Source organism: Oncorhynchus nerka, linkage group LG24 (genome assembly GCF_034236695.1).
Source record: "Oncorhynchus nerka isolate Pitt River linkage group LG24, Oner_Uvic_2.0, whole genome shotgun sequence".
In the NCBI taxonomy this organism is placed as follows: Eukaryota; Metazoa; Chordata; class Actinopteri; order Salmoniformes; family Salmonidae; genus Oncorhynchus; species Oncorhynchus nerka.
The window spans coordinates 52,625,481-52,652,834 of record NC_088419.1 but is presented as its reverse complement, the minus strand read 5'-3'; the positions used below and the strand labels follow the sequence as shown (position 1 = coordinate 52,652,834).

General features: G+C 45.4%; 1 protein-coding gene across 1 annotated transcript; it reads left to right on the top strand.

Moving 5' to 3' along the window:
- Window positions 1-26,536, top strand: LOC115108134 (uncharacterized protein KIAA1614-like). Its single transcript, XM_029632143.2, is given in 11 exon segments — window positions 1-159; window positions 9,361-9,822; window positions 9,825-10,412; window positions 11,329-11,398; window positions 12,318-12,458; window positions 15,159-16,549; window positions 18,503-18,653; window positions 21,656-21,917; window positions 22,233-22,351; window positions 23,548-23,720; window positions 24,314-26,536. Coding segments are annotated over 10 exon segments (3,525 nt in total). The 5' UTR covers window positions 1-159; window positions 9,361-9,392; the 3' UTR covers window positions 24,514-26,536.
- The last annotated feature ends 818 nt before the right edge of the window (window positions 26,537-27,354 follow it).

The window sequence follows — 27,354 nt, the reverse complement described above, 5'->3', positions numbered from 1 at the left end:
GGAGGGAAGGGGAAGGTTGTTTCAAAATAGAAGGCGTCGCTGAAATAACAGTGAGAAAATTTTGGGCTGAGCTTTCACAGATTTTAGGATGGCATTTGGGAGAGGAGGCCAGAGCAGGCAGAGCTACCTCAGTCTCTGAACACCAATGGAGGGAGAGAGGTAAGAACTTTTTCCTCTTCACACTCTCAGGGACTATTCTCTCTCTTACCTAAACAAAGGAAGAAACCAACTATAATTATTTCAATGACAATTGGAACTTAAGCATTCAATGTAATTTATTGATCATGGCATCTGGGGTGTCATCTATTGTCCGAATTCAAATACAGGCAGGAGAGGCCAAAATCTATTACATCCTTTGTGGCCACCATATTTGCATGTGAATTAGAAACCTAGTAGCATTTCAGTAGAGGTGAGGTCGGCAGAGGAAATTCAGATAAATTACCGTATTCTAAAACAGCTCCTTATAGAACAAACCCAGTCTCGCAGAAGCAATTGGTTTCCTTCTCCCCTTAGTCTCACATGTTGACCTTGTTGCATTGCGGTTCAGTGACTGCAGGCATTTCAACACAAGCTCAGAGGTTGTGAAGTGCAAAGTTGGTGTGGAAGTGTAGCCTTATAACCTCTAACATGCTCTCTGCGTCCCTTAGTCACTCCCTGGAATTTGGAGACAGCAGCTGCATTCCTGACTGAATCTGTGATGATTAAAACCCTACGGCGTAGTATCCATTTCATGAAGTGTCTCTGAGTGCTGATCTAGGATCAAGCCCCCCCGTCCGTCCGTCCGTCCGTCCGTCCGTGTAATATTATTAATTATGATCAAAAGGTGAAAACTGATTCTAGATCAGCACTCGTACTCTGAGGCAATATGTGAATATGGGCTTTGGTCTTTCTTGATAGGCAGTAGAGAGTTGAAGGGGTTTAAGACCGGTCTGACAAGACACCTTTAATAAGTTACTATTTTTAAAGACTTTCAACACAATCCCAATCAAAGCTGTGTGTGACTTTTTATGTCAGGTTCCAGTTAATCAAGTGCATGAGGGCATTTCCATGTAAAAAGCCCCATGAGCATTTACATGTGAAGTTTGTGGGGCACAACAAATTTGGTGTCAAATATAGTCTATCATTTTTTTTTTTTTCACTTCTTCGGGGTCGGTGTCCTGTCAACGGGACGGTTGAGCTAACGTAGGCTAATGCGATTAGCATGAGGTTGTATGTAACAAGAATGTTTCCCAGGACATGGACATATCTGATATTGTCAGAAAGCTTAAATTCTTGTTATTCTAACCGCACTGTCAAATGTACAGTAGTGATTACAGTGAAAGAATACCATGCCATTGTTTGAGGAGAGTGCACCATTTTGAACATGAGTTATTAATAAAGTTATTGATAAACAAATTAGGCACATTTGGGCAGTCTTGATACAACATTTTGAACATAAATGCAATGGTTCATTGGATCAGTCTAAAACTTTGCACATACACTCCTGCCATCTGGTGGATACAATCTAAATTGCACCTGGGCTGGAATTATACGTTATGGCCTTTCTCTTGCATTTCAAAGATGATGGTACAAAAAAATACAAACGAACGGTTGTTTTTTCTTTGTATTATCTTTTACCAGATCTATTGTGTTATATTCTCCTACAGTCCTTTCACATTTCCACAAACTTCAAAGGGTTTCCATTCAAATGGTACCAAGAATATGCATGTCCTTGTTTCAGGGCCTGAGCTACAGGCAGATAGATTGGGGTATGTCATTTTAGGCGAAAATTGAAAAAAAGGGCGGGATCCCTAAGAGGTTTTAAGGCTTACTGTATATATATTTCCCAACCATTTTCCATCCAAAAAAATAGGAAAAAGCAGAGGCCTTGATTTCTGGTCAAACAGATGGAAAAGGGGTCTTAATCATCAAGCATAAAACGTCTTAAAAGGTATTATAAATACATAAAAACACAATCATGTTGAAGCAGACCCCTGCCAACTGATATCAACACTTATATTTAGTTTTGCAGAAATTATTGGCCTTCTGTATAGTTTTAAAGGGGCAATCAGCTGTTGCTAGGTCTTTCTTTGTACCCATTGATTCTTGAAGAATATAACTTATAAATGCCTCATGAGCTTAGTTCAACATTTGTACCCCAGCAGAACCCCAAATATAAGCTTTTTTTACTCCAAAACATGTAAACAAACACTATACCCTCTAAACATGGTTAAAACTATCATTTTGATATCATGGGTGGTCCGTCCTTACATTAATGGCTCTGTTTTTGAATTTGAGAGTGGTTGCATTTCTCCAGTCCCATCCCTCAGCTTTGTTCAGAAACAGAGGCTGGTACAACGCTTTGTTATGGTTTCTACTGCTGATTGCCGCTTTAAGAAATATTACTGCAGATATATACAGAAATGATAAAAATCCTGTCTAGCACCTTTAAGATATATATACGTGTATCACCTTTTACAGTCAATTGCAGCTTTAATAAATAATATCTAGTGTCTTGTTATTCTGTTACCAAAAAACTACATATCTTTAAAGGCACTACACCTAGAATTTCTCCCCTACGTGGAAGCTAGATGAATTGCAACAGCACTAGGCTGCATTCAAAACAAATTTCCCGTTCCCCTGCATCCTTTTTCCTCGTAACATGACGAAGACTCGAGCTTGAGCCTTTTACTTTCGGTTGAGGTCGACCAGCTTCAAACCGCTTGAAAAAAACTATATTTTTTGTTGTTGAAAATATGTTTCACATCGATTTAGATGGTACAATGATATCCTACACTTTTCAGTGTTTGTTTTCTCACATAAACTGAAATTGAGCCAACAGTGTAGAATTTCAGCAGCCATGAAATGACAGAGCCACTTCTACATTGGCTGCTTGACCCAATTTCCAGTAGATAACACAGCCACAAAGTCAAAACAGCTTTTCACATTTTGAACACAGATGCGACTCTGGCGGGAGAAATCAAGAGGTTAATATCACAGCCAAACACAACACTGGTGGGTAAGTAATATTGTGAAACACTATCATTCCAATATTACTGGAGATATATTATGGACATTTTCTGATATTACAATACAAAAATTCAATGTGTAGCACCTTGAACATATTTTTGAATTTCTCTCCATCATGAGGAGGGAGTATAATCAAAGTTCACAGAAGTAACAATTAAAGGTAGACCAACCAAGTTGTTATATTGTTATTAATAACAATTTGGTTTATGATTTATTAAGTGATTCAAATGTGTCATTCTGTTAAATCGGTAACAGAAGGACCCCAAAAAAATCTGTAACAGACTGACTGCAACTCAATTTGCTACAATGGGAATTTATAGTATTCACAAACCACAGTTGGGTCTCCCGCTACTGTCCTCCCTCCCTTCCACTGGCATAATGTTACGTTCAACTCATAACTGTTTTCTTTCTCTTTCTGTCGTCTGGTGGTTAAAGCAAGAGTGTTTAAACAGTCTGGACAAACCCTCCCTCTCTCTCCCTGTCTCTCTTCTCTCGCTCTCCAGTTAGTATCACCTCTCCCGGCTCTTACTGACACCTACCCATGAGCCCCCTCTCTTTCCATTTCCTGTAACCAGCCCTCTCACCCACTGAGCACCAACCGACACCGGATATCCATGGATGTTGAAATTTGGTCAGTCCAAATCTGAACCAATCATAGACGTCTGTTTCACAAGTTTGGACAGCACCGTACAGTAGAGCATGGTACATTAGAGTTAAGTACAGTGGAGCACACTAGAGTAGAGTATAGTATAATTTACTGTATTGTACTGTACTGTACTCTATTGTACTGTACTAAACTATACTATACTGTGCTGTACTGTACTGTACAGAGTTGTATGGTTTGTATAACTTTGCAATCAATGGTTTTTGTTTGGCATACTTTTGTGAAAAATCAGAGTCAGCATCGATCTGTTACCGTGGAATTGCCTATAACAAATATTTTCCTGGTGGTGTTGTACTGTGCCTTATGGTATCCTACATTATAGCCTTGTGGCATTGTGTAGGGTCCTTCTGTCAAGCTTCCCTAATTCTTCCATTTCCCTTGATGACTCTCTCGCTCTCTCTCTCTCTCTCTCTCTCTACACCCTATTAGATTAAATTAAATGGGTAAATAATAGTGAGTGTGGTTAAGAATGGGGATGTTTGTGAGTACTTGACAGTTGAGGCTTGTGGGTGGTGTTAACTTGGCAGGGAGCCTTCCTTACTAAGCACACACTAATTTAAATCAAATGACTTTCTCTGCAAAGCCCCTCACGAGGAAACCTTTTACATCTGTGTAAACCTCCTTCACCTGGTTTCTCAGTCATAGGGGCAACACAAAACTCCAAAAGTTTTTTTGACTCTGTTCTCCAGTGTTTTGGATTTGAAATGATAGTAAAGCTTGTGACTGCAAACTTGTTGGATGCATTTTGTTGTTTGCTTTGGTTGTTTCAGATTATGTTGTGCCCAATAGTAATTAATGGTAAGTAATCTATTGTGTCGTTTTGGAGTCACTTTTATTGTAAATAAGAAAAGAAGATGTTTCTAAACGCTTCTACATTAATGTGGATGCTACCATGATTACGGATAGTCCTGAATAAATCGGGAATAATGATGAGTGAGAAAGTTACAGATGCACAAACAGACAGAAAATGCAAGTTTGTAGCCAAAAGCTTGATGTAATCATTGTGTGCTAGGAATATAAACTTTTGACTACTTCAATACACATACTGTATAAGTGAATTTGTCCCAGTACTTATGGTCCCCTAAAATGGGCGGACTATGTACAAAAAGTGCTGTAATTTCTAAATTGTTGGATGAAAATACCCTCAAATTAAAACTGACAGTCTGCACATTAACCTCGTAGTAATTCAATCAAATCAATCAAATGTATTTATAAAGCCCTTTTTTTTTTACATCAACCGATGTCACAAAGTGCTGTACAGAAACCCAGCTTAAAACCCCAAACAGCAAGCAATGCAGATGTAGAAGCACGGTAGCCAGTCTTCTTCTGGCTGTGCCGGGTGGAGATTATAATAGTACATGTCCAAGATGTTCAAATGTTTATAGATGACCAGCAGGGTCAGATAATAATAATCACAGTGGTTGTAGAGGGTGCAACAGGTCAGCACCTCAGGAGTAAATGTCAGTTGGCCTTTCATAGCCGATCATTCAGAGTATCTCTACCACTCCTGCTGTCTCTAGAGAGTTGAAAACAGCAGGTCTGGGACAGGTAGCACGTCCGGTGAACAGGTCAGGGTTCCATAGCCGCAGGCAGAACGTTTGAAACTGGAGCAGCAGCACAACCAGGTGGACTGGGGACAGCAAGGTCAGGCCAGGTAGTCCTGAGGCATGGTCCTAGGGCTCAGGTCCTCCGAGAGAAAGAAAGAAAGAGAAAAAAAGGGAGAGAGAGTTAGAGATAGCACATGTAAATTCACACGGGACACCTGATAAGACAGGAGAAATATTCCAGATATAACAGACTGACCTGACCCTAGCCCACCGACACAAATTATTGCAGCATAAATACTGGAGGCTGAGACAGGAGGAGTAATTGTATCATTTCACAACCAAAGTGCTGGAGTACAGAGCAAAAACAACAAAATATATATATATCTTGTCAGGTAACAGAACTGTGTTTTTCTCTAATGTGAGCACACTGTCTCGTGAGCTGTCAGTGTTTGCAGGCTACCTGCGTCTTGAGAAGCACGGTACTGTTAGGGTTTGTTTGGTGAACCTGGGTTGAATTTCATGATGTCACCTTGCTAACAGTAATAAACACTCCTGTGGACTGAATGCCTAAAAACTGTACACTGAGTGCACAAAACATTATGAACCCCTGCTCTTTCCATGACATAGACCAAGTGTCCAACTCATTCCACGCAGGGCTGAGTGTCTGTGGGTTTTCGTTCCTACCTTGTTCTTGATTGATTAATTAAGGACACTAATTAGTAAGGAACTCCCTTGACCTTCTTGTCTGAGGCTGAATTGAAAGGAAAAAACAAAAACCAGCAGACACTAGACCTGTTACGTTCGTTTTAAGATGAATGAGACCAAAGCGCAGCGTGGAAACTCCGACAAAACAACAAAATACAAAACCGAACGTAAAGTTCTGCAGGGCTAGACAGCAACTATGCAAAAACAATATCCCACAATCAAACGTAGGAAAAAGGGCTGCCTAAGTATGATCCCCAAACAGAGACAATGATAGACAGATTGGGAACCATACCCGGCCAACAAAGAAATAGAAAAACTAGAATGCCCACCCAAATCACACCTCGACCTAACCAAATAGAGGAATAAAAAGACTCTCTAAGGTCAGGGCGTGACAGTACCCCCCCAATGGTGCGGACTCCGGCCGCAAAACCTGACTCCATTGGGGAGGGTCCGAGTGGACATCTAGCCTCGGTGGCGGCTCCGGTTCGGATGTACACCCCGCTCCGCTCGCTGATCCCTCTGCTTCCGTGGAACCGGACCGTGGATCATCGCCGGAAGAACCAGACCATGGATCGTTGTGGATTCCGGACCGTAGATCGTCGTCGCTGGAGTCTCCAGGCAGGGGACAGTCGCTGGAGACTCCGGACTGGGGACCGTCGCTGGAGTCTCCGGACTGGGGACCGTCGCTGGAGGCTCCGGAGTGGGGACCGTCGCTGGAGGCTCCCGGACTGGGGACCGTCGCTGGAGGCACCGGACTGTGGACCCTCGCAGGAGGCTCCGGACCGTCGCTGGAGGCTCCGGACTGGGGACCGTCGCTGCAGGCTCCGGACCGTCGCTCGAGGCTCCGGACTGGGGACCGTCGCTGAAGGCTCCGGACTGGGGACCGTCGCTGGAGGCGCCAGACTGGGGACCGTCGCTGGAGGCTCTGGACTGGGGACTCTCGCAGGAGGCTCCGGACTGGGGACCCTCGCAGGAGGCTCCGGACTGGGGACCCTTGCAGGACGCTCTGGACTGGGGACAGTCGCTGGAGGCGGCAGACTGGGGACCGTCGCTGGAGGCTCCAGGCCTTGAATCGTCTCTGGAGGCTCCGGACCTTGGATCGTCACTGGAGGCTCCGGGCCAAGGATCGCCACTGGAGGCTTCGGGCCATGGATTGCCGCTGGAGGCTTCAGGCCATGGACCACCACTGGAGGCTTCGGGCCATGGATCATCACTGGAGGCTTCGGGCCATGGATCATCACTGGAGGCTGCGTGCGTAGAGCTGGCACAGGACGCACCGGGCTGGAGAAACGCACTGGAGGCCTGGTGCGTGGAGCTGGCACAGGGCTTACCAGACTGGGAAGACGCACAGGAGACCAGGTGCGTGGAGCTGGCACAGGATATACTGGGCCGTGGAGACCCGCCCTGGCTGGATGCTCACCCTAGCCCGGCAACTGCGGGGCGCTGGCACAGGACGCACTGGGCTGTGAAGGCGCACCGGAGACACAATGCACAGAGCCAGTGCAGGATATCCTGGGCCGAAGAGACGCACCGGAGACCAGGAGCGCTGAACCGGCACAATCCTTCATGGCTGAACAGGCACAATCCGTCCTCACTCTAGCACGGCAAATGCGGGGAGACAGCAACTATGCAAAAACAATATCCCACAATCAAAGGTGGGAAAAAGGGCTGCCTAAGTATGATCCCCAATCGGAGACAACGATAGACAGATTGGGAACCATACCCGGACAACAAAGAAATAGAAAAACTTGAATGCCCACCCAAATCACACCCCGACCTAACCAAATAGAGAAATGAAAAGGCTCTCTAAGGTCAGCGCGTGACAAGACCCATCCACGGAATGTGTTTGACACCCCTGACATAGACTGACCAGGTGAATCCACGTGAACGCTATGATCCTTTATTGATGTCATTTGTTAAATCAGTGAGGATGAAGGGGAGGAAACAGGTTAAAGAAGGATTATTGAGACAATTAATACATGGATTGTGTATGTGTGCGATTCAGAGGGTAAATGGGCAAGACAATAGATTTAAGTGCCTTTGAACGGGGTATTGGTAGTAGGTGCCAGGCACACCGGTTTGTGCCAAGAACTGCAACGCTGCTGTGTTTGTCACACTCAACAGCTTCCCCTGTGTATCAAGAATGATCCACTACTCAATAACTCAATATTAGGAAGGTGTTCTTAATGTTTTGTACACTCAGTGTATGGTTACAGAGAAAGGTAGCTGAATATGGGTATGGTGAGTAGCAAGTAATTTATGGGCCCGGAAAATTTGACATGCCTCTCAGTCCCTTTTTTCATTGGGTAAACTAACCCGAGTTGTTATAAAAAGCTAACACAGCAACGGACACTGTATTTATCAGAACCCATGAGGATGATGTCAGAACACAAGGATGAAATGTTCTGTACAAGTGGCCCCAGCCATTGAGGCCCTCATACTGTTGAAAAATCCTGCCTAGTGTTTTATCAAATATTACTGCAGAATAATTTTTTTTTTTTTATGTAGTGGTTGCAACACCGTTGACCTCTACCCAGTAATAATAGGATTGAGATGTTTGTTGATGTGTATCTAATTCTGTTTGGCTTTGAGTTAGAGTTAGAGGTCTCCTGTGGATTTGAGGCTGCATAGTAAGTGAGGAAAAACAAGCTGTGAATGCCAATAGAGAACACTCCTCGAGTTGAGAGAACATTTGTCAATCTCTTTTGGAAAGGGGTACTGTAAAACATTTTTTTCCCCCTCAGTTCTCTATAGCTTTGAGTGCCACATAATTTATCTCAATACGACACAGTACCCTATTTGATTTATCTTTTCACAAAAAACTTTCCACAGTTTCTGGGATGGCGGTCACAATTCACACTGTTCATGTTGTCTAGGTGGTAGTTATCCTTTGCTCTCAGTCTGTTTTGTGACATCCTTTATTGGTTGCTGGGGGACCTCTTTAAAGATGCTAGCTAGCCTTTGTGCCGCCATTGTTTTTACCCCTTTGCGACAAAAGTGGGCTCCTCAACGTGAATATCAGAGAGGGTTGCCAAAGTAATTAGCTGCCAGGCAATGTTGCTGCCCACCATGTTACTTAACAGAAAGGCCCGGTCTGTCTTAAACCTCTAACAAACCTTGTACAAATACAGGAAAAAGACAAGTCCTTTGTGGCGATCTCCTTTTTATTGAGGGACAAGTAAGTTTCCTCTCAGGGTGTATGCCTTTTTGGATTCTAACTTGATTTAACATTTATTTGTCATATGAAAGTACAGATATGATTTTGAAAGGCATTTAGAAAAACTGCCATTTCATGCATCCTTAAAATTACAATTATTGTTCATGAACTATTTATTTGCTCGCTAAAGCAACCGCTATATTCTTAGTCCCTCTTTTAAGTCAGCAAAAAAAATGACACCAAAATCCCTTGTATCTCTTCTCTTGTCTCCTTCACAGCTCTGACGCTCCCCTGACGGTGTGATGTGGCCATGGAGAAAGTAGCCATGGCAGACTCCTTTCTCCCCATGCCCTGTGTGCCACAGAGAGCCAAGCCCCAGACCCTGCAACCTGGCATGGAAGACCAACCCTCCTCCAGCCCCAGCCCGGAGCCTGCCACCTCAACTCCTACCCCCACCGCGCCCTCCCCTTGCCCCCTTAGCCAGCTCCTGTTCCAGCAGCAGCCCGGGCCCCCGGGCTCAGCTGTGTCGGCCCTGCAGTCCAAGGTCAAGGCCCTGTCTGAACGCAACAAGGCTGCAGGGAGGGAGGCTTTCAAGGCAGGCATGGATAAGAAGGCCTTTCCTGTGTCCTCTTCCCTATTTGGTCCTGTCCTGGTGAGCTGGGGCTCAAGTAGTAGCGACGAAGATGCAGAGTCCCAGGGTTCCACGCTCCACCCAGTGGTGCCAGACAGCCTGATGGAGGGGTGGGGACGGGTGGGTTGGACTTCAGCCTGCTTGTGCTCCCACATGAACAGGGCGAGGGCTCCAGCCTGGAGAACCTGTCTGATGTTAACGCCAACTCTAGTCCCCTGGCGGATAATGTTAGCGCTTCTAATGCGGCTAAACCCTGCGTCTCTCCCAAGGGGTTCTGGAAGGCCACCAGGCCCGAAACGCTACTGCTGAACGGAGACGCGCCTCCGGTCCCAGACAGGTCTTTGGCCGGGGCCCCTGGGGGCCAGCAGAGGAAAGCCAGGGCCTACGGCGGGGTGGGCAGGGAGCTGCTACGCCGTGACAGCCTGGAGGGTCTGAGGCGGTGTATGGGCGAACTGGGTCCCCAGGGGCCAATGGGGGGCCTGTGGAGGGCTGACAGCCTGGAGAGTCTGTGCAGCAGTGGGAGTGCCATGTCTCTAGCAGAGAGAGTGGAGATGAATCGGGGCGTCCTCAAGCAGATGCTGAACAAGAGCCAGGGACCAGAGCCAGTGAGCCTCAGCCCTCTGCTCTCTGAAGCCTCGGCCCCCTGCTCTCTGGAGAGGGAGCAGAGGGCCGAGGAGGTGACCCAGTGCAATGGGAGAGGTACAGTAAAGAACTAAAAGTGTGAGAAAAACTTGTCAATAATCAACTGACTGGCTTTCTTGATGTCTATAGTATTCTCTCTGGTATGCAATCTGGTTTCCACTCAGGTTATGGATGTGTCACTGCAACCTTAAAGGTCCTAAATGATGTCACCATTGCCCTTGATTCTAAGCAATGTTGTTCTGCTATTTATATTGACTTGTTGGTAGGCTTCATTGTATGTAAGAATTTGTTCTTAAACTGACTTGCCTACGCCACCCACTAGACCTAAAACCATGGATTATTTTAGCGAATGTGTGAGCGGTGGTGCAGCTCGGGGTTAGGGTGATAACCGTAGTAAAATCACAGCGTGTAGACCCCTTAAATCCTCAATGATGTAAAGGGGTTTACCTGAGAAGGACCTGTTCTACTATTAGAGAAGAGTACATTTCCCCAACACTCAGTTCACATTCAACACATAGCTCATGGTCAAGGTGTGTGACGAGTTGGGAAAAAAACGTCAACATAATGTGAGGACGTAAAAAGAAAAATGACAACGGAAAGTAGAGAGAAAATCTTGAGAGGAAAAAGAGGGTAGGGAGGTAATAGGCTATTTCTGACTGCTGGCCAGATGTTTAATGAATGTAATGCCTGTCTAATTGCAACTGTCTCACAAACAGAAGTTGTCTTCCGCCTGTGGGTTGCTCTGTCCCTCACTCTCATGGCCTCAAACATCCACAATGCTAAAGGAATCATGCTTTATATAAACAAAGGGAAAGTAAACAAATAGTTCAACTTAATACGGTTCTTCCATATTTCTTGCTCATGATTTTTTATTGTAGTTTCCAGAGAAATAAGGAAATCAACGCCATTTCAATACTGGAGGGAAATTATACTTATGTCTGCCTGGTTACAGTGTCTATTTATGTCCCTATAGGTTCCATTGCGCTGAATGACAGTGACTGGGATTCAGGAATCTCCCTCCAAGACAGCGAGCACAGCCAAAGGTACAGTAGAAACTCCTGGAGAGCTACTGGGTATTTCAGCCTTTTGCTCCAGCCCTGCTTTAAAACACCTGATTATTGTGTTAGAGTAAAGCTGGAACTGGGTTTACCAGCTGCGCCTCTACAGTATAGCTTAAATATGAATGTATCACAAACAAATGTCATTTGGGTACCCAAACCCCCAACCTAAATACTGCCGCTCTAATACATCTAGAAGATACCGCAGATGCTTTCACGACACCAGCAAACAAACACCAATGACTCTACCGCTTTGCTCTTGTATCTCTCCGCGTTAGAGCCCCAAGCTGCAATTAGTGACAGGGACACAGTGTTTATAACAGCTGTTACTAAAAGCTCCACCCTCCTCACCAAAGAGGATTATGATCATATCTCTCTTCTCTGTACCCAGTCACAGACTCAACACAGGAGAAAGGCTTTCCGGTGAGGCACCTAGTATTTGAAACACACTCATTTGTTTTCCCATTGAGTGCCTGTTAAGCAGGTGTCGTGTTGAAATTGAATGGGCAGCTGTGTGGTTAAAGCTCTGAGCACTGTGGGTAATTGTGTTTTTGGTGGTTGGGAAAATGTAAACCCGCTCACAGATAGGTCTACTGCTTCACAGTCCCTCGTTCCCGCATTCACAAATACACACACATAAACACAAGCAAAGGCAAACAAGATAATAGCTTATGAAAAGATACACTCTCTCACGCACATACACACACACACACACACAAAAGCTCATTGATTCACACACACCCCTTGTCAGCCTAATTAGTAGTGACTGCCTGCTCGGCCTAATCCCCTTCTCTATGAGCGTCTCTCCCGCACAGGCGCTGACGTGTGCCTCTCTACCATCTCTCCTCCTCCTCCCCCTAACCTGCCTGTGTGTGTGTGTGTGTGTGTGTGTGCGGCCCGACAGGGCCTTTGTGTCCAGCGAGGACCTGCCGCTGAGTCCGCGCCATGAGCAGGCCAAGCGGCTCCTGGAGAGAGCCCGTATGAAGGCCCGTTCCTTCCCACTCAAGGCCGACCACACCATCCTACCGGTCCAGAGGGACAACCCGTAAGTCTGCTGCTCCGCCAGTGGGTGTGTTTATGTGTGTGGGTTTGAGGGTCGTCGGTGTGTGTGCGTGTCTGTTGACCAGCAGAGCTTAGCTGTAGCAGACACCTGTAGCATCATAGCCAACCAAACGAGGCCAAAGAAGAAAGCGGTTTTTCGTTATTTTCTCTCTCCTTTTCTTCCCTTCTGTTCGGTGGGGCCCAGCAGGGCCTGTGAATCTCTGTGGGCTTTTGTGCCGGAGCAACCGGGACGGCTGTCTTGTGTTTGGCCGGTTAAAGTGTGCTGCGGCTCTCTCGCGGTCTGTCTACTGACCGTGTTAAGCGTAGCAAGCTGCGACAGGTGGTAGTGATATGACACATAGTGGATTTACTGCTTTAAATGTAGCATGTTCTATTTGCAGTGCCCTCTATTCCTTTTTAAATGCCGATATGTCACATATCTATTATGGGTCACACTTTAGTTACACAGATGCTACATTATGTAGTACTCTGTATGTAATATTTACATTTATCTAACTAGTAACTACACAATAACTATACGATATGTAGTTGCCGTTTCCATGTACAGCTGGGTAAGTAGTTCTAGCAAAAGTAGCTATAGAGCATGTGTATGTCATTAGCCAACTTAACGTAAGCATTGGCCTATATCTCAAATAGTAGTTTTCGGAAAACTATAGTAGTAATTATGGTGTGATACAGTTAAAATAGTAGTAAACGTCAAAATATAAATAGACACTTTTACATTGCTCTAATTTCAAGGCTTTTTAATTAAGTGTATAATAATAATAATAATAATGGTTTAGGGCAGGCACGGGCGGATTCAGCTGGGAGCTGATTTGTTGTTGTTGTTGTTGTTAAGCAGATGGTCGGGGAGCCGGAACATACAGTACCAGTCAAAAGTTTGGACACCTCTTTATTTGGACTATTTTCTACATTTTAGAATAATACATGATTCCTTATGTGTTATTTGATAGTTTTGATGTCCTCACTATTATTCTACAATGTAGAAAATAGTAAAAAATAAAGAAATCCCTTGAATGAGATGGCGTGTCCAAACTTTTGACTGGTACTGTAGTTATAAATCATTTGTACACTGCAAATTGACTGCAAGAAGCCCAAACATATATATAGTATTTGTCAAAAACAGAATAATTTCAAGCCTTGAGTACATCTATTTATGCGTGGGAACAGATTGGTAACAGATTTCCTAAATTAAAATCACTTACAGCTGATTTGCTGGTGATTCTACAGTCTTATATCCAACAAAGCAAATGATATAAAATAAATTCTAAAAGGAAAATGAGGGGGTGCACATACATTTAACCACGGGCAGAATTTGGCCCACGGGCCACCTATTGGGGAATTGGTTTAGGGCATTGGGTTATCTAGGTTGCTATGTCAGGTTCTCTCTCTCTCTCCTCTCTCTTCTATCCTCTCTTCTATCCTCTCTCTCTCTCTCGCTCTCTCGCTCTCTCGCGCTCTCTCTCTCTCTCTCTCTCTCTCTCTCTCATACGTCTATTTTCACAACACACATTATGCAATCCAGCTGGAATTATACACCTCCCCAATCTCAATCCTAATATCATGGTCCGGGAGCAGTGATTACTGATTACCTCAGCACATTCACTCTGACCAAGGCAGGATGTTCCCTCATACAGCTGTCAATCACCAGACAGCATCAACATTCGCTCCAGATTAGAATGATTGGATGGGACTTTTTGGATACCGACCAACCAATAGGTGATATGACAGAAATGATGTAATAATGCCTCCCCCCCCTTCAATGACAGCCAACTATTATCAAAATCCTTCCAATTGGAAGTGATTTGGATTGATGTGATTGCGGTGCCATAAGTTGCCTTGTTTATTCATTGGATAAGAACAATTCATTTGGTGTTTCTGTGTTGGGTCTGATTTAATTTGGAAATATCTCTGGTTTGGAGGGAGCTTCCTAGTTGTGATTTGACGCTTGGTAAGACTGATTCCCTCTAATGCTTCGCTACACATCTTCCAGCTGTTACCCTCAGCCCCCCCACCCCCCACCCCCCACACACACACACACACACACACACACACACACACACACACACACACACACACACACACACACACACACCAACCACACAATCCCAGGGGTAGATACCCAGTGTGTGAGGAGTCCATACAAGGAAAGCACAGTACAATACTCCCATCAGCTCCCCAGAGGAATCTTAGCCAGCCATGCAGTATCTTGTTCCCCACCATCCAACAGTGTGGGCTCACAACTGTCAATCACTTTATTTCCATGGTCATTTTTCCAAATGCATTTCTCATTTACGTTTATAGATGAAGTTGTATATGAACAATCGCGTAAATAAATACACTCTCTCTTGGATACGACTTAAGATAGCTGTCCATTATTGTGGTAACAGAGGCTATGTGATTGGATACAGACAGAGAGGACGTCCATACTGGGGATGACCTTCCCCTTAACGAGAGTTGGGAATGTAGCGGCTGGGACAGACAGGGGCCAGAACATAGATAAGAATCCCACAGGCATCCAACCAATCCTCTGTGTTAGGAGGAAAAATGCTGAATGCTTCTTTAAGGGGTTTCACTTTTTTTCGGGTTAGGGTATGTGTTTGTGTGTTACCTTACCACAGTGGTGCCAGTGTGTGTTTGTGTGTCCTTCTGGATGTGTGTGTGTGTGTGCATCCATCCACAGGGAGCAGCTGTCGACGGCTGGAGCTTCCTTGCACCGGGCTCTGCTGGCGGGGAAGGACAGCCAGTCGGTGTCATCGGCGACGGTTCCTGCAGTTACCTCGTTCTCGGGAAACCTCAGTGACTCCTCCAGCAGCGACTCGGCCTGTGGCCCCCGCCGACGTCCCGGCCAATCACCGACGCGGGTCCGCTTCGAGGACGAGTCGGAGAAAGACGCGGAGGTGCGCTACTTGGAGAGGCTCCGCCAGAGAAGGAGGGCGGGTGAGAGGGCCCAGGGTCTTCTTATATCCAAGCCCAATCTCTCTTCCTATGTCAATGGGCGGAGGGACACTGATCCAGGAACTGGAACAGTGATCGAGCGAGGGCACAAGAAGGCCCACAGGGCACAGGAAGGCCAATTAAACAGTGGCAGCCATTTCAAATCTGTGGTGGCACAAGAGGAGGCGCTTAACAGGCAGTGCAACTCGTGCGGGACGTTCCTTGAAGGAGGGGTCCTGAACCCAGGCCTCCATCCGAACCTTTCACCCCTGAACCTGAACCTCCATCAGAACCCTTCACCCCCAATAGGGCAGAACTACCCGGTGAACAGAGAGGGGGAGGAGAAGGTGCTGATGCCTTGCTGGGTGGCTCCCAGCGAGCCCAGCCGGACAGTTCGTACCGAGCTGATCAAGGAGACATACATTGGGAAGGTAACCCCTGGCGATGTGGCAGATAGCGAAGGGATGGGCCTCGGCTCGGCGGGAGAGACGGACAGCAGCAGTGGTGGTGGTGGAGGTGGTGGTGGGAGTGTTCGAGTGTCGACAATGAAGGTGAAGAGGAGGAGTAGGAGAGGTGAGCTTTTGGGCACCAATGGGCAAGGAGCACCCATCACGATGACACCAACGCCACCAGCACACAGGCCCAATCACAGCTTGGCGCCGATGAGCTCAACCAATGGTATTGTGGTGGTGCCACCCAACCCGTACCCCATTGAGCAACCAGAGTCAAAGGTGGTGGGTTTTCCCACTCACTCCCCTGCGCCCCCAGATGAACCCACAAACATTCCCCAGTGCCTCAAGGGCACCCCCTTTCCCCCTTCCCCAACGCCCATCAAATCAGCTCTGAAATCGGGACCCAAGAGCCGACCCAATGGCCAGCGAGTGGTCAAACTCATGCCTTCACCACAGTACCGCCTTTTGCCCCAGAACTCCTTGGAGGACCAAGGGAGAGGGGCAGCACCTAGCCCCCAGAACAAGCACTCTGTCGGCGCAAACTTCGTGGAGTATGGTTCCTCTTTGGGGCTGACTTCCAGCACCGACACAATGATGCCCTGTATCAGGCCTGCCTCCCTGCTGAAGACCTCCCCATCGCCAGCTAGGACAGCAGTAGAGAAGATGGGGGACCCTGCGTCACCAGGTCAGCTTCAAATACACACGCACACAGACACACCTAACACTAATTCTACCCTTCACCCTAAATCCCTTAGAAATAACGTTTATCCTTGTGGAGACTATAACAAAATGTCCCCAGTTGGTCAACATTTTTGGTTTACCTGAAGTCCCCACAAGTATAGTTAAACAAGTCCATTGCAATGTACAAACACACACACACACACACACACACACACTATAAAGTAGAGAGCTCTCGTAAAACCGGATATAGAAAGATGGCAACAACCACGAAACAGCGTATGCAAACTTGAGTAGATTACGTTGAAAACAATGGGCGTCCATCTTGGATGCTGTCTCTAGTTAAATTATAAATAATAATATCTATTGCATTTAGCAGATGCTTTTGTCTAAAGCGATTTACAGTCATGCCTGAATGATGGTGGTGCCGGGAATCGAACCAACAACTCTGGCGGGGCAAGCGCCATGCTCTACCAACTTAGTCATACAGGCATAGTTCATATCTTTTTTTTAACCGTAATTTAACTAGAAAAGTCAGTTAAAGAACTAATTCTTATTTACGATGACGGCCTACCTCGGCCAAACCCGGATGACGCTGGGCCAATTGTCCGCCGCCCTTTGGGACTCCAAATCACGGCAGGTTGTGATGCAGCCTGGAATTGAACCAGGGTCTGTAGTGACGCCTCTAGCACTGAGATGCAGTGCCTTAGACCACTGTACCACTCGGGAGCCCTAATATACTGTACCTTTATATACTGCACCTCAGTGTGTGGGACAGCGGATTGGTGAGAACGACATGGGTTGCTAATATTCACAGCTCATCTGAATGGCAGAAGTCAAAGGTGACTGCATGATCTACATATCAATGGGCGGTGATGGTAAATGCCTTGTTGAGAGCAAAGGAGGCGAATTCCAATGCAGTCGATTTATTCACTACCGTCAGACAACCTTTAAGAACAGTTGTTTCCACGAGTTCATCTGACTCTGGGGAGGTATATAAAGGGCCTCTGTGCCAAAATCTCAAAGTATTCCTTTAAAAATAAAGATTAGACCTGAACTGTACCTGACTACTGACACAGACTCTGATCACAGTCACCATTGACTCAAATAGTCTAAACAGTATAAGGTACGGGCATCTCAGAGGAAAATTACATTAAAAAAAAAATTATACAATTGAATATGTTTTCAGTCTTACTCTAGTTCCCTAGTGGCCATTGGTAAATGCACGGCCTCATGGGTAATTAAGTCCATGCTGCTTGTGTCAGTGATGTGTCAGCGTGCATCCATACGTGTGTGTGTGTGTGTGTGTGTGTGCTGCACCCAGGTCCCAGCAGGGATTTTGCAGTCAGCACATACACACATCCCCTAGCCCCAGCCCTGTAATCCCACCGAGGCCTGTTCGCCCCGTTTCCACCGGCTGGATGATTGGATATGTGAAGCATCTGATTGTTCCCACTGTGGCCTCTGTCTCTCTCACTCTCCCTGTCTCTGTTTATGTCTCTCTCTTTGTCTCTCTGTCTTTCTCTGACGCTTCCTCCCCTCCTGTCTCTAATTCTCTCTCTGTCTCTATGAATGAGAAATACTCAACATCCCCCCCCCCCCCCCCAAAAAAAATATATATGTAGCTAGAAATTCATGTTTCACAAACAACATTCTAGAAAAATGTATAATATCACATGCAAATGCCTCAGTCCTAACAAGGCTCTAACTGATCCGCAGGCCGCATTCGGTCTTCCTTGAGGTCTGGAGGGCTGCACTTAAAATGCATTATATTTTCTCGATGTCAATTATATAGTGCTCTATCCATCGCTTTTGGAATTTCTGATGCTCCCTGACTGTCAGCTTTCCTTTCGCTGACTGTAAGCAAATGACAGAGTGGAAAAACTAGAAATGTACACTGACTATGCCAAGCATTAGGAACACCTTCATAATGTTGAAGTCTCTTCACTCTCTCCTCTAGAAGTGGAGCAGCATCATCCAGGGATGGGAGAGCTCTGTCCTGAAGGAACCAGCATCATTACCCCGCCCCCGTACCGCTCTGGGGGTGATGTACGGGTCAGGGGACCAATGAGAGCAGAGCATCAAAGGGAGGACAGCCCTAGTCCAACTCAGTGAGTATTGGTACCTCTCTCCACCACACTCTTATGCTTAGTTCTGAACTGACCCGAAGCCTGTATGACTAGGTTCTTCATGTAGATCGTAAAGGATTGCCTTGCCCTCTGGTAGGCTTGGTGGAATTCTTTGAGCATTATTTCTCCCATCTTTAGTTCTTTCAGATCAAGGTTAAATCGAGAGTTCGGAGCTGGGCTAGAACTCATAGCTGAGTCACTAATATCACTGTTTGTATATGGCAGAATTTGGCATGAAAGCACTTCAGGCCTGCTCATCACAGTACCTTGACTAGTGGAGTTACTGTAGACGTGTTAGGCTGGAACAAAGCACACTCTTAAGAGTTGCCCACACCTGCCCTAGGTGAAGGTTTGACCCAAAATGAACATCTGTCCCTCTCCCTAATACCTTTCCGAGAGAGACGTTAAAGAAAGTTAGTTTTAGATTCCCCAGATTATGTTCCATTTTACCATTTTACCAAGCTATCATCTAATTTGGAGCTCTGCCTGCCTGCCAGCCTGTCTGTCTGCCAGCCTGCCTGCCTGCCAGCCTGCCAGCCTTAGCCCATAGCCATTATTAGTCTTCCACAGACTGTTTTTATAGAAACTAGGTCAAACAAGGTGGTTTTAGAGTGGTGGTGCAGACATAAATAGAGCACTTCCTCAGTTGAAGCCTTTTTTAAAAACTCAACACTGACCTCCTCTGACCAAATAGTAGTAAGTGAATGGATACACATTGCTCATAAATGGCTCCTGTGTCAGAGGCGTTAAGAATGAGTTCTTTCCATTTTCCTGAATGATTTGATTCGGACAGAATTTCTAAAAGGTTTTTCCAATCAAATTAAATTAAGTATTTCTAATGGAAAAGTATCACGGAAATGAACCAAGCTTTGACCTAACCAGAGTGCTTTGATGATGTCCAGGTTGCACCTTTCTTTTGTTTACGGACTCACTGCGGGTGTGAATTTTCTGGAACCCTCTTGCCAATAGCTAAAGGGCTAAAGGTTCTGCGCATGTTCTGAGATTCTCTACTTTACGCACAGTCTCTGCTCTATTCGTTCAGCTACCCAGAGAACAGGCTACAGTATTTTGGTGATGAATGGAGAATGGTGCTCATTCCAATGTCTGCAAGATCACATAATGATAGTATTCTACATAACAGAACTGAATATAATAGCATGGTATAAGGTTAATGTAAGGCAAACACCGCCTCATTTCTTATGAGATTTTAGGATGATTGTGCAAATGGTCACATTTTTTCATCAAAACACTGGTAGGCTACAGTTTGTCAACACCCTCTGCTCTAAAATTCACTCACTGTACATAATTCAAAACGACACTACATCACTTAGAAGATCTACAGTGGGTATAGAAAGTCACCGCCCCCTTTCAAAACGTTCACCTTTTTGTTTCTTTACAACCTGAAATGAAAACGCATGGAATTAGACCATTCCAGCTTTATTTACACAGAGTAACCCACAATATCCTTGTGAGATTATTATTATTTTATTTTTTTAAAGCTCTGAAACTGAATTACAAGTAAAACAGTAAAATACCGTATTTGGATAAGTGAACACCACGCCTTAGAATTGCAAACCTTCTGAGATATAACCAACCACCTTCCAGTTCACAAATCAAGCTAATTGGCTTCCATCTGTGATCAATTGTCGTGACTTTGATTGGTTCAGAATAAAAGCAGTCGTTCATCAAGGACTCCACTATTTAGTACTGCAATTCAAAGCAAATAGTCCACTATGGAAAGATGTGGAAAGGCACCAAGTCAGGGGATGGATATAAAAAGATTTCAAAGGCTTTGTCTATCCCTCGGCGCACAGTTAATACCATTATTAAGAAGTGGTTAAGTCGTATGGCACCACCCAGACCCTGCATAGATCAGGCCGTCCCTCCAAGCTGGACGATCGGGAAAGGAAGAGACTGATCAGAGAAGCTACCAAGAAGCCAATGACGACTTTGAAGGAGCTTCAAGCCTTTATGGCAAAGACTGGTCAATGTGTGCGACCACAATATCACAAGCGGTCCACAAATCTGGCTTCTATGGGAGGGTGGCAAGGGGGGGAAAAAAGCACTTCCCACCCAAAGAACATCATGCCCACAGTAAAGCCCGGCAGTGGCAGCATTCTGTTGTGGGGGGGTTTCTCTGTAGCAGGGACTGGAGCACTTATCAGGATAGAAGGGAAAATGGACAGTGTAAAGTTCCGACTGATTCTTGAGGAGAACCTGCAGCCCTCTGCCAGGAAGTTGAAACCGGGAAGATGGTTCACGTTTCAACATGACAACGGCCCAAAGCAACTGTACAGTGGCTGAAAGACAAGAAGGTTAATGTCTTTGAGTGGCCTAGTCAGAGCCCCGACCTAAATCCCATCGAGAATCTGTGGAATGACTTGAAGAGTGCAGTCCATGAGCGGTCACCAAGCAATTTGACTGAGCTTGAAGAATTCTGCAAGGAAGAATGGGCAAATATTGCACAGTCTAGGTGTGCAAAGTTCGTAGAGAAGTATTCAAAGAGACTCATGGCTGTAATTCAAGCAAAGGGTGGTTCCACCGATTATTAACTCAGGGTGTTCACTTATCCAGAGGGTATTTTACTGTTTTAATTGTAGTTAATTTTCAGACACTTTTTTTTTTCTTCTTCAGTTTGAAATTGTGGTTTACTCTGTAAATAAATATATTCCCATGAAACTGATTGAGAACGGTTAACATGCAGATGCTGCATGGATGTTTCACCGGTAAAACTTGAATTGACTGTAAGAACTGAATTTACTTTCACGATTGACAGTGAGGGTGACCACATGTCTGTAAAACGTGTCCGTAGAGGGAAAGAAACATGTGCAGAATGTGATATGGACCTTTAGCTCTGGGGAAGATGGTTCCAGGGGAAGGGATGGGGCCGGAACAGGGTGGTTGCATTCAGATCCACAGCCTCTGCCCTTTTTTTTTTTTTTTTTTTTGTGGCGTTGCTCATCTCTCTTTCTTTCTTTTCACAGGAGGGTAAGGGTGGAGACAGAGCAGCGGGAGGGCAGATCCAAGCTCTCTCTGCGTCGTTTCTTCTCCGCCATCGGCCTAAATGGAGTGGGGAAGCTGGGTAAAGGGCGCTCCAGTAGCATGGAGCAGCTTAGCTTCCAGCCCCGTGGCCTCCCCCCGGCCTCTCCTGGCCCCACCTCCAACCCCGATCCCAGCCTCGGCACCCCCAAGTGCCCAGACCCCAGCCAGCTGAGGAAAGCACCTTCGCTCCAATCCCTACGCATGGTGACAGAATACCTTCCTTTGTCATGTCAAACGTATCTTTTGAATTATAGGGAATTCTATGGATTTGAACCATGCTTGTAGTCAGAGTGCCACTTTGTCTGTCAAACTCTGCTTAATCTATAACAATATTGAGAGTTTAGTTGACTGGAACATGATGAATAGAAAAGTGTGTAATAGATGTATAAATATATGATTTCACACATAACTATGCTATAAAGAGTATATTTGGTAACATTATGCTTTATGAAGAAATCTAAATGCACCAATATTGTGGAAGCTGACAGGGTTACTGTCATGTTAATTTCTCACCACCAGGGGTCACCCTTTATGCAGCTGAGGAAATCGTCATCAGTCCAGAATTTACAGTCGTCAAAGAAGAAAGATCGCTCCAGTGCGTACACACCTGGAGACCAACCCAGCAGCCCTGCTCTCAGGTACAACATAAACAGACATGCACACACACAACATTAGAGCTATGGCATCAGCAACATACACATAGGCAACTGTTACAGTAATGTAAGGTCATCTAACATCCAACTATCTGTCACGGTTTAAAACTTGCACACTGATTTAATATTATGAATGAAGTCAACGTCGATCCTTCCTGATAGGAGATTACAATGCTGGCATGTGCTCAAGTCTCCGTTGATCTCATATCTATGGTATGCATGGACGGCTGCCGTATGTGTTGTGTAACGGAATAGTTTCCATTTACTGGGTCTGAGGGGGTGTCCGGAGTGGAGAGATAAAAATAGAGTGAATGTGGTGGTGCTGCCAACAACAACAAGAAAGACATGGAACCCAGTAGACTATCGCAACATCACATCATTATGGACTTGGAAAGGTGGGAGCAGGGGTGAAATTGAACACTGACTGTTCGGGTGATGTTGTTGACACTGCCTGTGCGTGCGTGCGTGCGTGCATGTGTATGTCTACGTGAGTGCACCGGTAGCTGATCCAGGAGAGACCAGAGACGAGGACATTCCAGCCTCAGCCTTGCGCTTCGATAGCCGTCCTCGAGAGGCAGTCAGAAACCTGATCGGCTAGGGACATGACAGCCTTGCTATATATGGACCGAGCTACGTGGCTCTCTGGGAAGTGGGCTGGGGAGGAGCTTCTGCCATAAAGACCTTAATGTAGGGAGCAGACCCCCCCCCACCCCCCCCAATACAATGACTTCATTATGTACATTATAAAACGGGAAATGGCACGAGGCAGCACACTTTTCTTTGTCTCTCCATTGACCTTCATTGCTTATTACTGAAATAAAATAGCATTTTCTATAGGATGACATAATGTGGAAATGCGTCAGTATACCTTGTTTGAAACCCTAATGGCCATACTGAGCGGGATTCATCTATACAACGACATTACATGCGCACATCCAGTGGTATTACAGAGGTGGTATTAGGTCAAATAAATCTTAATGAAGATCTAAGGGTCGACCTATTATTCAGGACACCACCTGGGAGCGTAGATGTCCATTCTCCAAACTCAGCATGGCGACGTCTGAGCCTGTGTCAAAGACTGCAATGTTTGGATTTTGTGGTAATGAATGAATATTTATTGCATGCTACAAATGGTGCCCCATATGTGTCACTGCAACTCTGCTGTACTGTCTTTCCAGTAGGGGATTTCAGAGGGCTCTGAGTGTGGAGGATGTGGGCTGCCCTAGCGGGGTGCGCTCTGTGGGGAGGGTGGCCCAAGCCTTCCCTGATGGGACCCTTCTGCTGGAGCTTAGCAGACCCCCCGACGGCCCATTCGGCTTCCTCATCTCCCGGGGCAAAGGACGACCAGACTCTGGTACATAAGGACAGGAGAGCTTGGCTTTGCCTGGCCTGACCTCAGATCTGTTTGTGCTGTTACCAACTCCTATGGTCATTGTCTCGCCATTGGTCTGGACCAGGCTAGGCCATGAACAGAAACAGTTTGGTAACAGGCTAGGATTTGCCCTGTTGTTTTGGTTGTCTTTTCTAATGTCATGTTCTGTAATCATGTGCTGTTTATTAGAATGTCCCCCTTCTGTGTGCTCAAGGTGTTGTTCATCTTCTTACTTCTCTCCTGTCCTGCAGTTGAATGTATGTTTAGTGTTGTACTCCTTTGCTGTTTGTGTGTTAGTAATGTGTGTGTGTGTGTGTGTGTGTGTGAGGTCATGTTTTCCTCTCCTGTGTCCTAAGGTTGTATTTTATATTAGCCGTGTGTGTGTGTGTGTGTGCTCCTCCCCTATGATCCTACCGGTGTAAATGTGTGTAACCAGTAAGGTGTATGTGTTGGTAGTGATACTCCTCTCCTGTGGTATCACTATTGCCTGTCCGTGTGTTATAAATAAGGTGTGAAAATGTGTGTGTGGCCTTACCAGCAACACGCTCCTGTACTTTATCCTGTCTGTCTTGTAGGTGTGTACGTCGAGGAGATGGGCGACAGCAGCACAGAGAAGCTGTATGCGGGGCTGTTGGGAGTGGGAGACGAGCTGCTGGAGGTGAACGGCGAGAAAGTGGCTGGTCTCAGTCTGGACCTGGTGACTTGCCTAATGACCCAGGACAACATAGCCTCTATCCGCGTGCTCCGACACAGGAGACTCCCCCCTCCTCGCTAGGCAACCTGCGGACCGCCGGTTACAGTGGAGACACCATGGAAACCGGCAATGTCATGGCAACCACAGACGCCATGGCAACCATCAACGCCACAGAAACCACAAACCCCATGGAAACCTGGGGTGTTGGGGGTATGACAGAGGGACAGTGTGTGTGATCGGCTTTATGACTGTGGCTATTTCTATGCCTGCTTGCTTTGACAGCAGTAATAATGTCTTCTCTCTAAATAGAGCATTATTCTTCTAAAGACACATCAAGATGTTTGACACGATTTGCTTTCCTATATGGGTCACATGGAGTTGCTATAAGAGCAGTAGCTGTCTCATGTCCTGTTATGTTTCCTGTTGTTTTTTTCCCTTGAGTTCTTTGGCATCAGGTGCTCCTTACCATACCTCTTTTTAAAACACAGCAGTACATTACAGGTAATGCACAAAGGTTTCAGCAGCTCACACATCAATAATACAATCTGGTTGGAGATCCTCTGTTAAATACCTCATAACAATCTCCTACAGTATTGTTCCATGCATCTTTATGCAATTAAATCATGTTTTTATTGGTTTAGTCAGAAACCAGATCTGGATTTGTGTGGGTTTGCAACAGAGATGACATGAAGCATCTCAAAAGTGATACCATTTAAACAAACCTAGCAGTTTTGTAGTCTCTTCGAGTCCAAGATGCTATTTTTGCCTAGCCAGCCTTGTGGAGTGAATGGAACTATGGGACATAATCCTAACTGAAAAAGAAGACTTGAGTTTTTCAGTCTTGGACTAATAATAAACGTACGTCTTGGATATGAACTGAAGCACTATGGAGATGAAGTACTCTGGATAGCACAGAGTAGACGAAGTCTGCCAAGAAATGAAGGAGTCGATGTCTTGAGTTCGGAAGTCTAGTCAAGAATAAGTCACATTTCTCTATAGTATCTTCCAATGGTGTGTCCTGTTTACTGCAATAGTTACAAGGAACTAGCCAGGGTGCCAGTCTAGTTGTGCTTTAACCAGCTTGTCTTTGACCATGTTTGTGTTGTTGAATGCAGAAAAAGTCAGGCACGCAGGCTAAAAAGGTATGACTTACTCCAAAGAATGGGATGAGAATAAGGTGTCACAACTATCTACATTTGGTCAATTGTCTCAGTAATAACGAACTTGAAAATGACAGCGTTTCAAAACCCAACACGCATGGCCTCAAACGTACATTTTGTTTGTCTTCCTCGGCCCTAGTGGATCAACAACACTGTCCATGCCGTCTTGATTGTACCGAAGGATCATCCACTTTCCTCTCTGCTTGTGTGCGTTTGCCAAACAAAGTAGAATCAATATTTGTTTACATTTGACCATATAAATGCGCAGTACCCAAATAGGATTTAAGTTCTATCAATCAGAAGGTCACGGCTGTGACTGAAAAGCATCCACTTTTATCAGGAGCCTGGTCCCAGATCTGTTAATACCGTCTTGCCAACTCATACGGTCATTGTCACGCCTGATCTGGGACCAGGCTATCTTATCATCAGTCCTTTTTTTTTTTTTAGGTCATTCCTGGTTGGTTTTCAGACACCCTGCTGTTGTCAGTCAGGGTTCTGAATTTAGGATTTGTCCGTCAATGGACAAAGACCTTTCCAATGCTGCTGATAGTTTTTTGTTTGTTAATGTCATTACAAGAATGCATTGTACACAAAGCAATAACTGCCAAAGTATTTGGTTGATTGTCTAAAGAAAGACATTGTCAAACCATTGGGTTGTAAACGATGAGACAGTAGATCCGAGAAGTTGATGATGAGAATACAGACAGACCCATTCGGGAAAATGTGTAGTGAATTATTTGGACCTTTCAACAGCAAACACGTGGTACTAGAGGTCATTACACGCGTGTGACCGTGACGATAGGAAAGCATCGACATTTGAGGAGTCATTCCACATCCTTCATCAGTATTAAAGTGTGCACAGAACAGAGACTTTTCACTGTCATTCAATATATGTATTTTCTTATTTATTTATATCTATGGTTCAAATAAAAGAATGTGAACTACCCGCGTTCTTTCATGCCTTGAATCAGAACATACAATCACTTCTCATTTAATATTTCCCTATTCAAATTACACACAATCTGATATATCAGCATGGTCTGACATGAAGTGTCCTCCTCGATGTAAATGACATCAGCTTCAGTTCAAGAACAAGCAGCATTTTTATTTTTTACCTTTATTTATTAACTAGGCAAGTCAGTTAAGAACAAATTCTCATTTACAATGACGGCCTACACCATCCAAACCCGGATGACGCTGGCCCAATTGTGCACTGCCCTATGGGCCTCCCAATCATGGCCGGTTGTGCAACAGCCTGGATTTGAACCAGGGTGTCTGTAGTGACACCTCTTGTGCTGAGATGCAGTGCCTTGGACTGCTGTGCCACTCGGAGCATCTTCACAGCATCTACAAAGCTCATGACTGTTTAGATCACACGACCATATAGGTTTCGCAATGGGGTCATCTTTCACCGCTTGAGTCAGTGGCCTCTTTGCCTTTTAGAAAGAGAGGTGAAAGAGGGATGAATGGAGGAAGAGGAGACAGGTGTGTACAGTAGCCAGGGCTTCATGTGGTCTGAAGAAAGGTGTTAGAGTGGTCAATACCTTGCCCCCAAAATCCCTCTGATAACATGGAGTTAATATATCACCACCACCACTCACACCCTGTCAGACCTCTAACCGTCAAGTAGAATATATATATATACAATATATGACCTAAAGTATGTGGACACCTGCTCGTCAAACATCTCGTTCCAAAATAATTTGCTTCTCTAACAGCCTCCACTCTTCTGGGACGGCTTTCCACTAGATGTTGGAACATT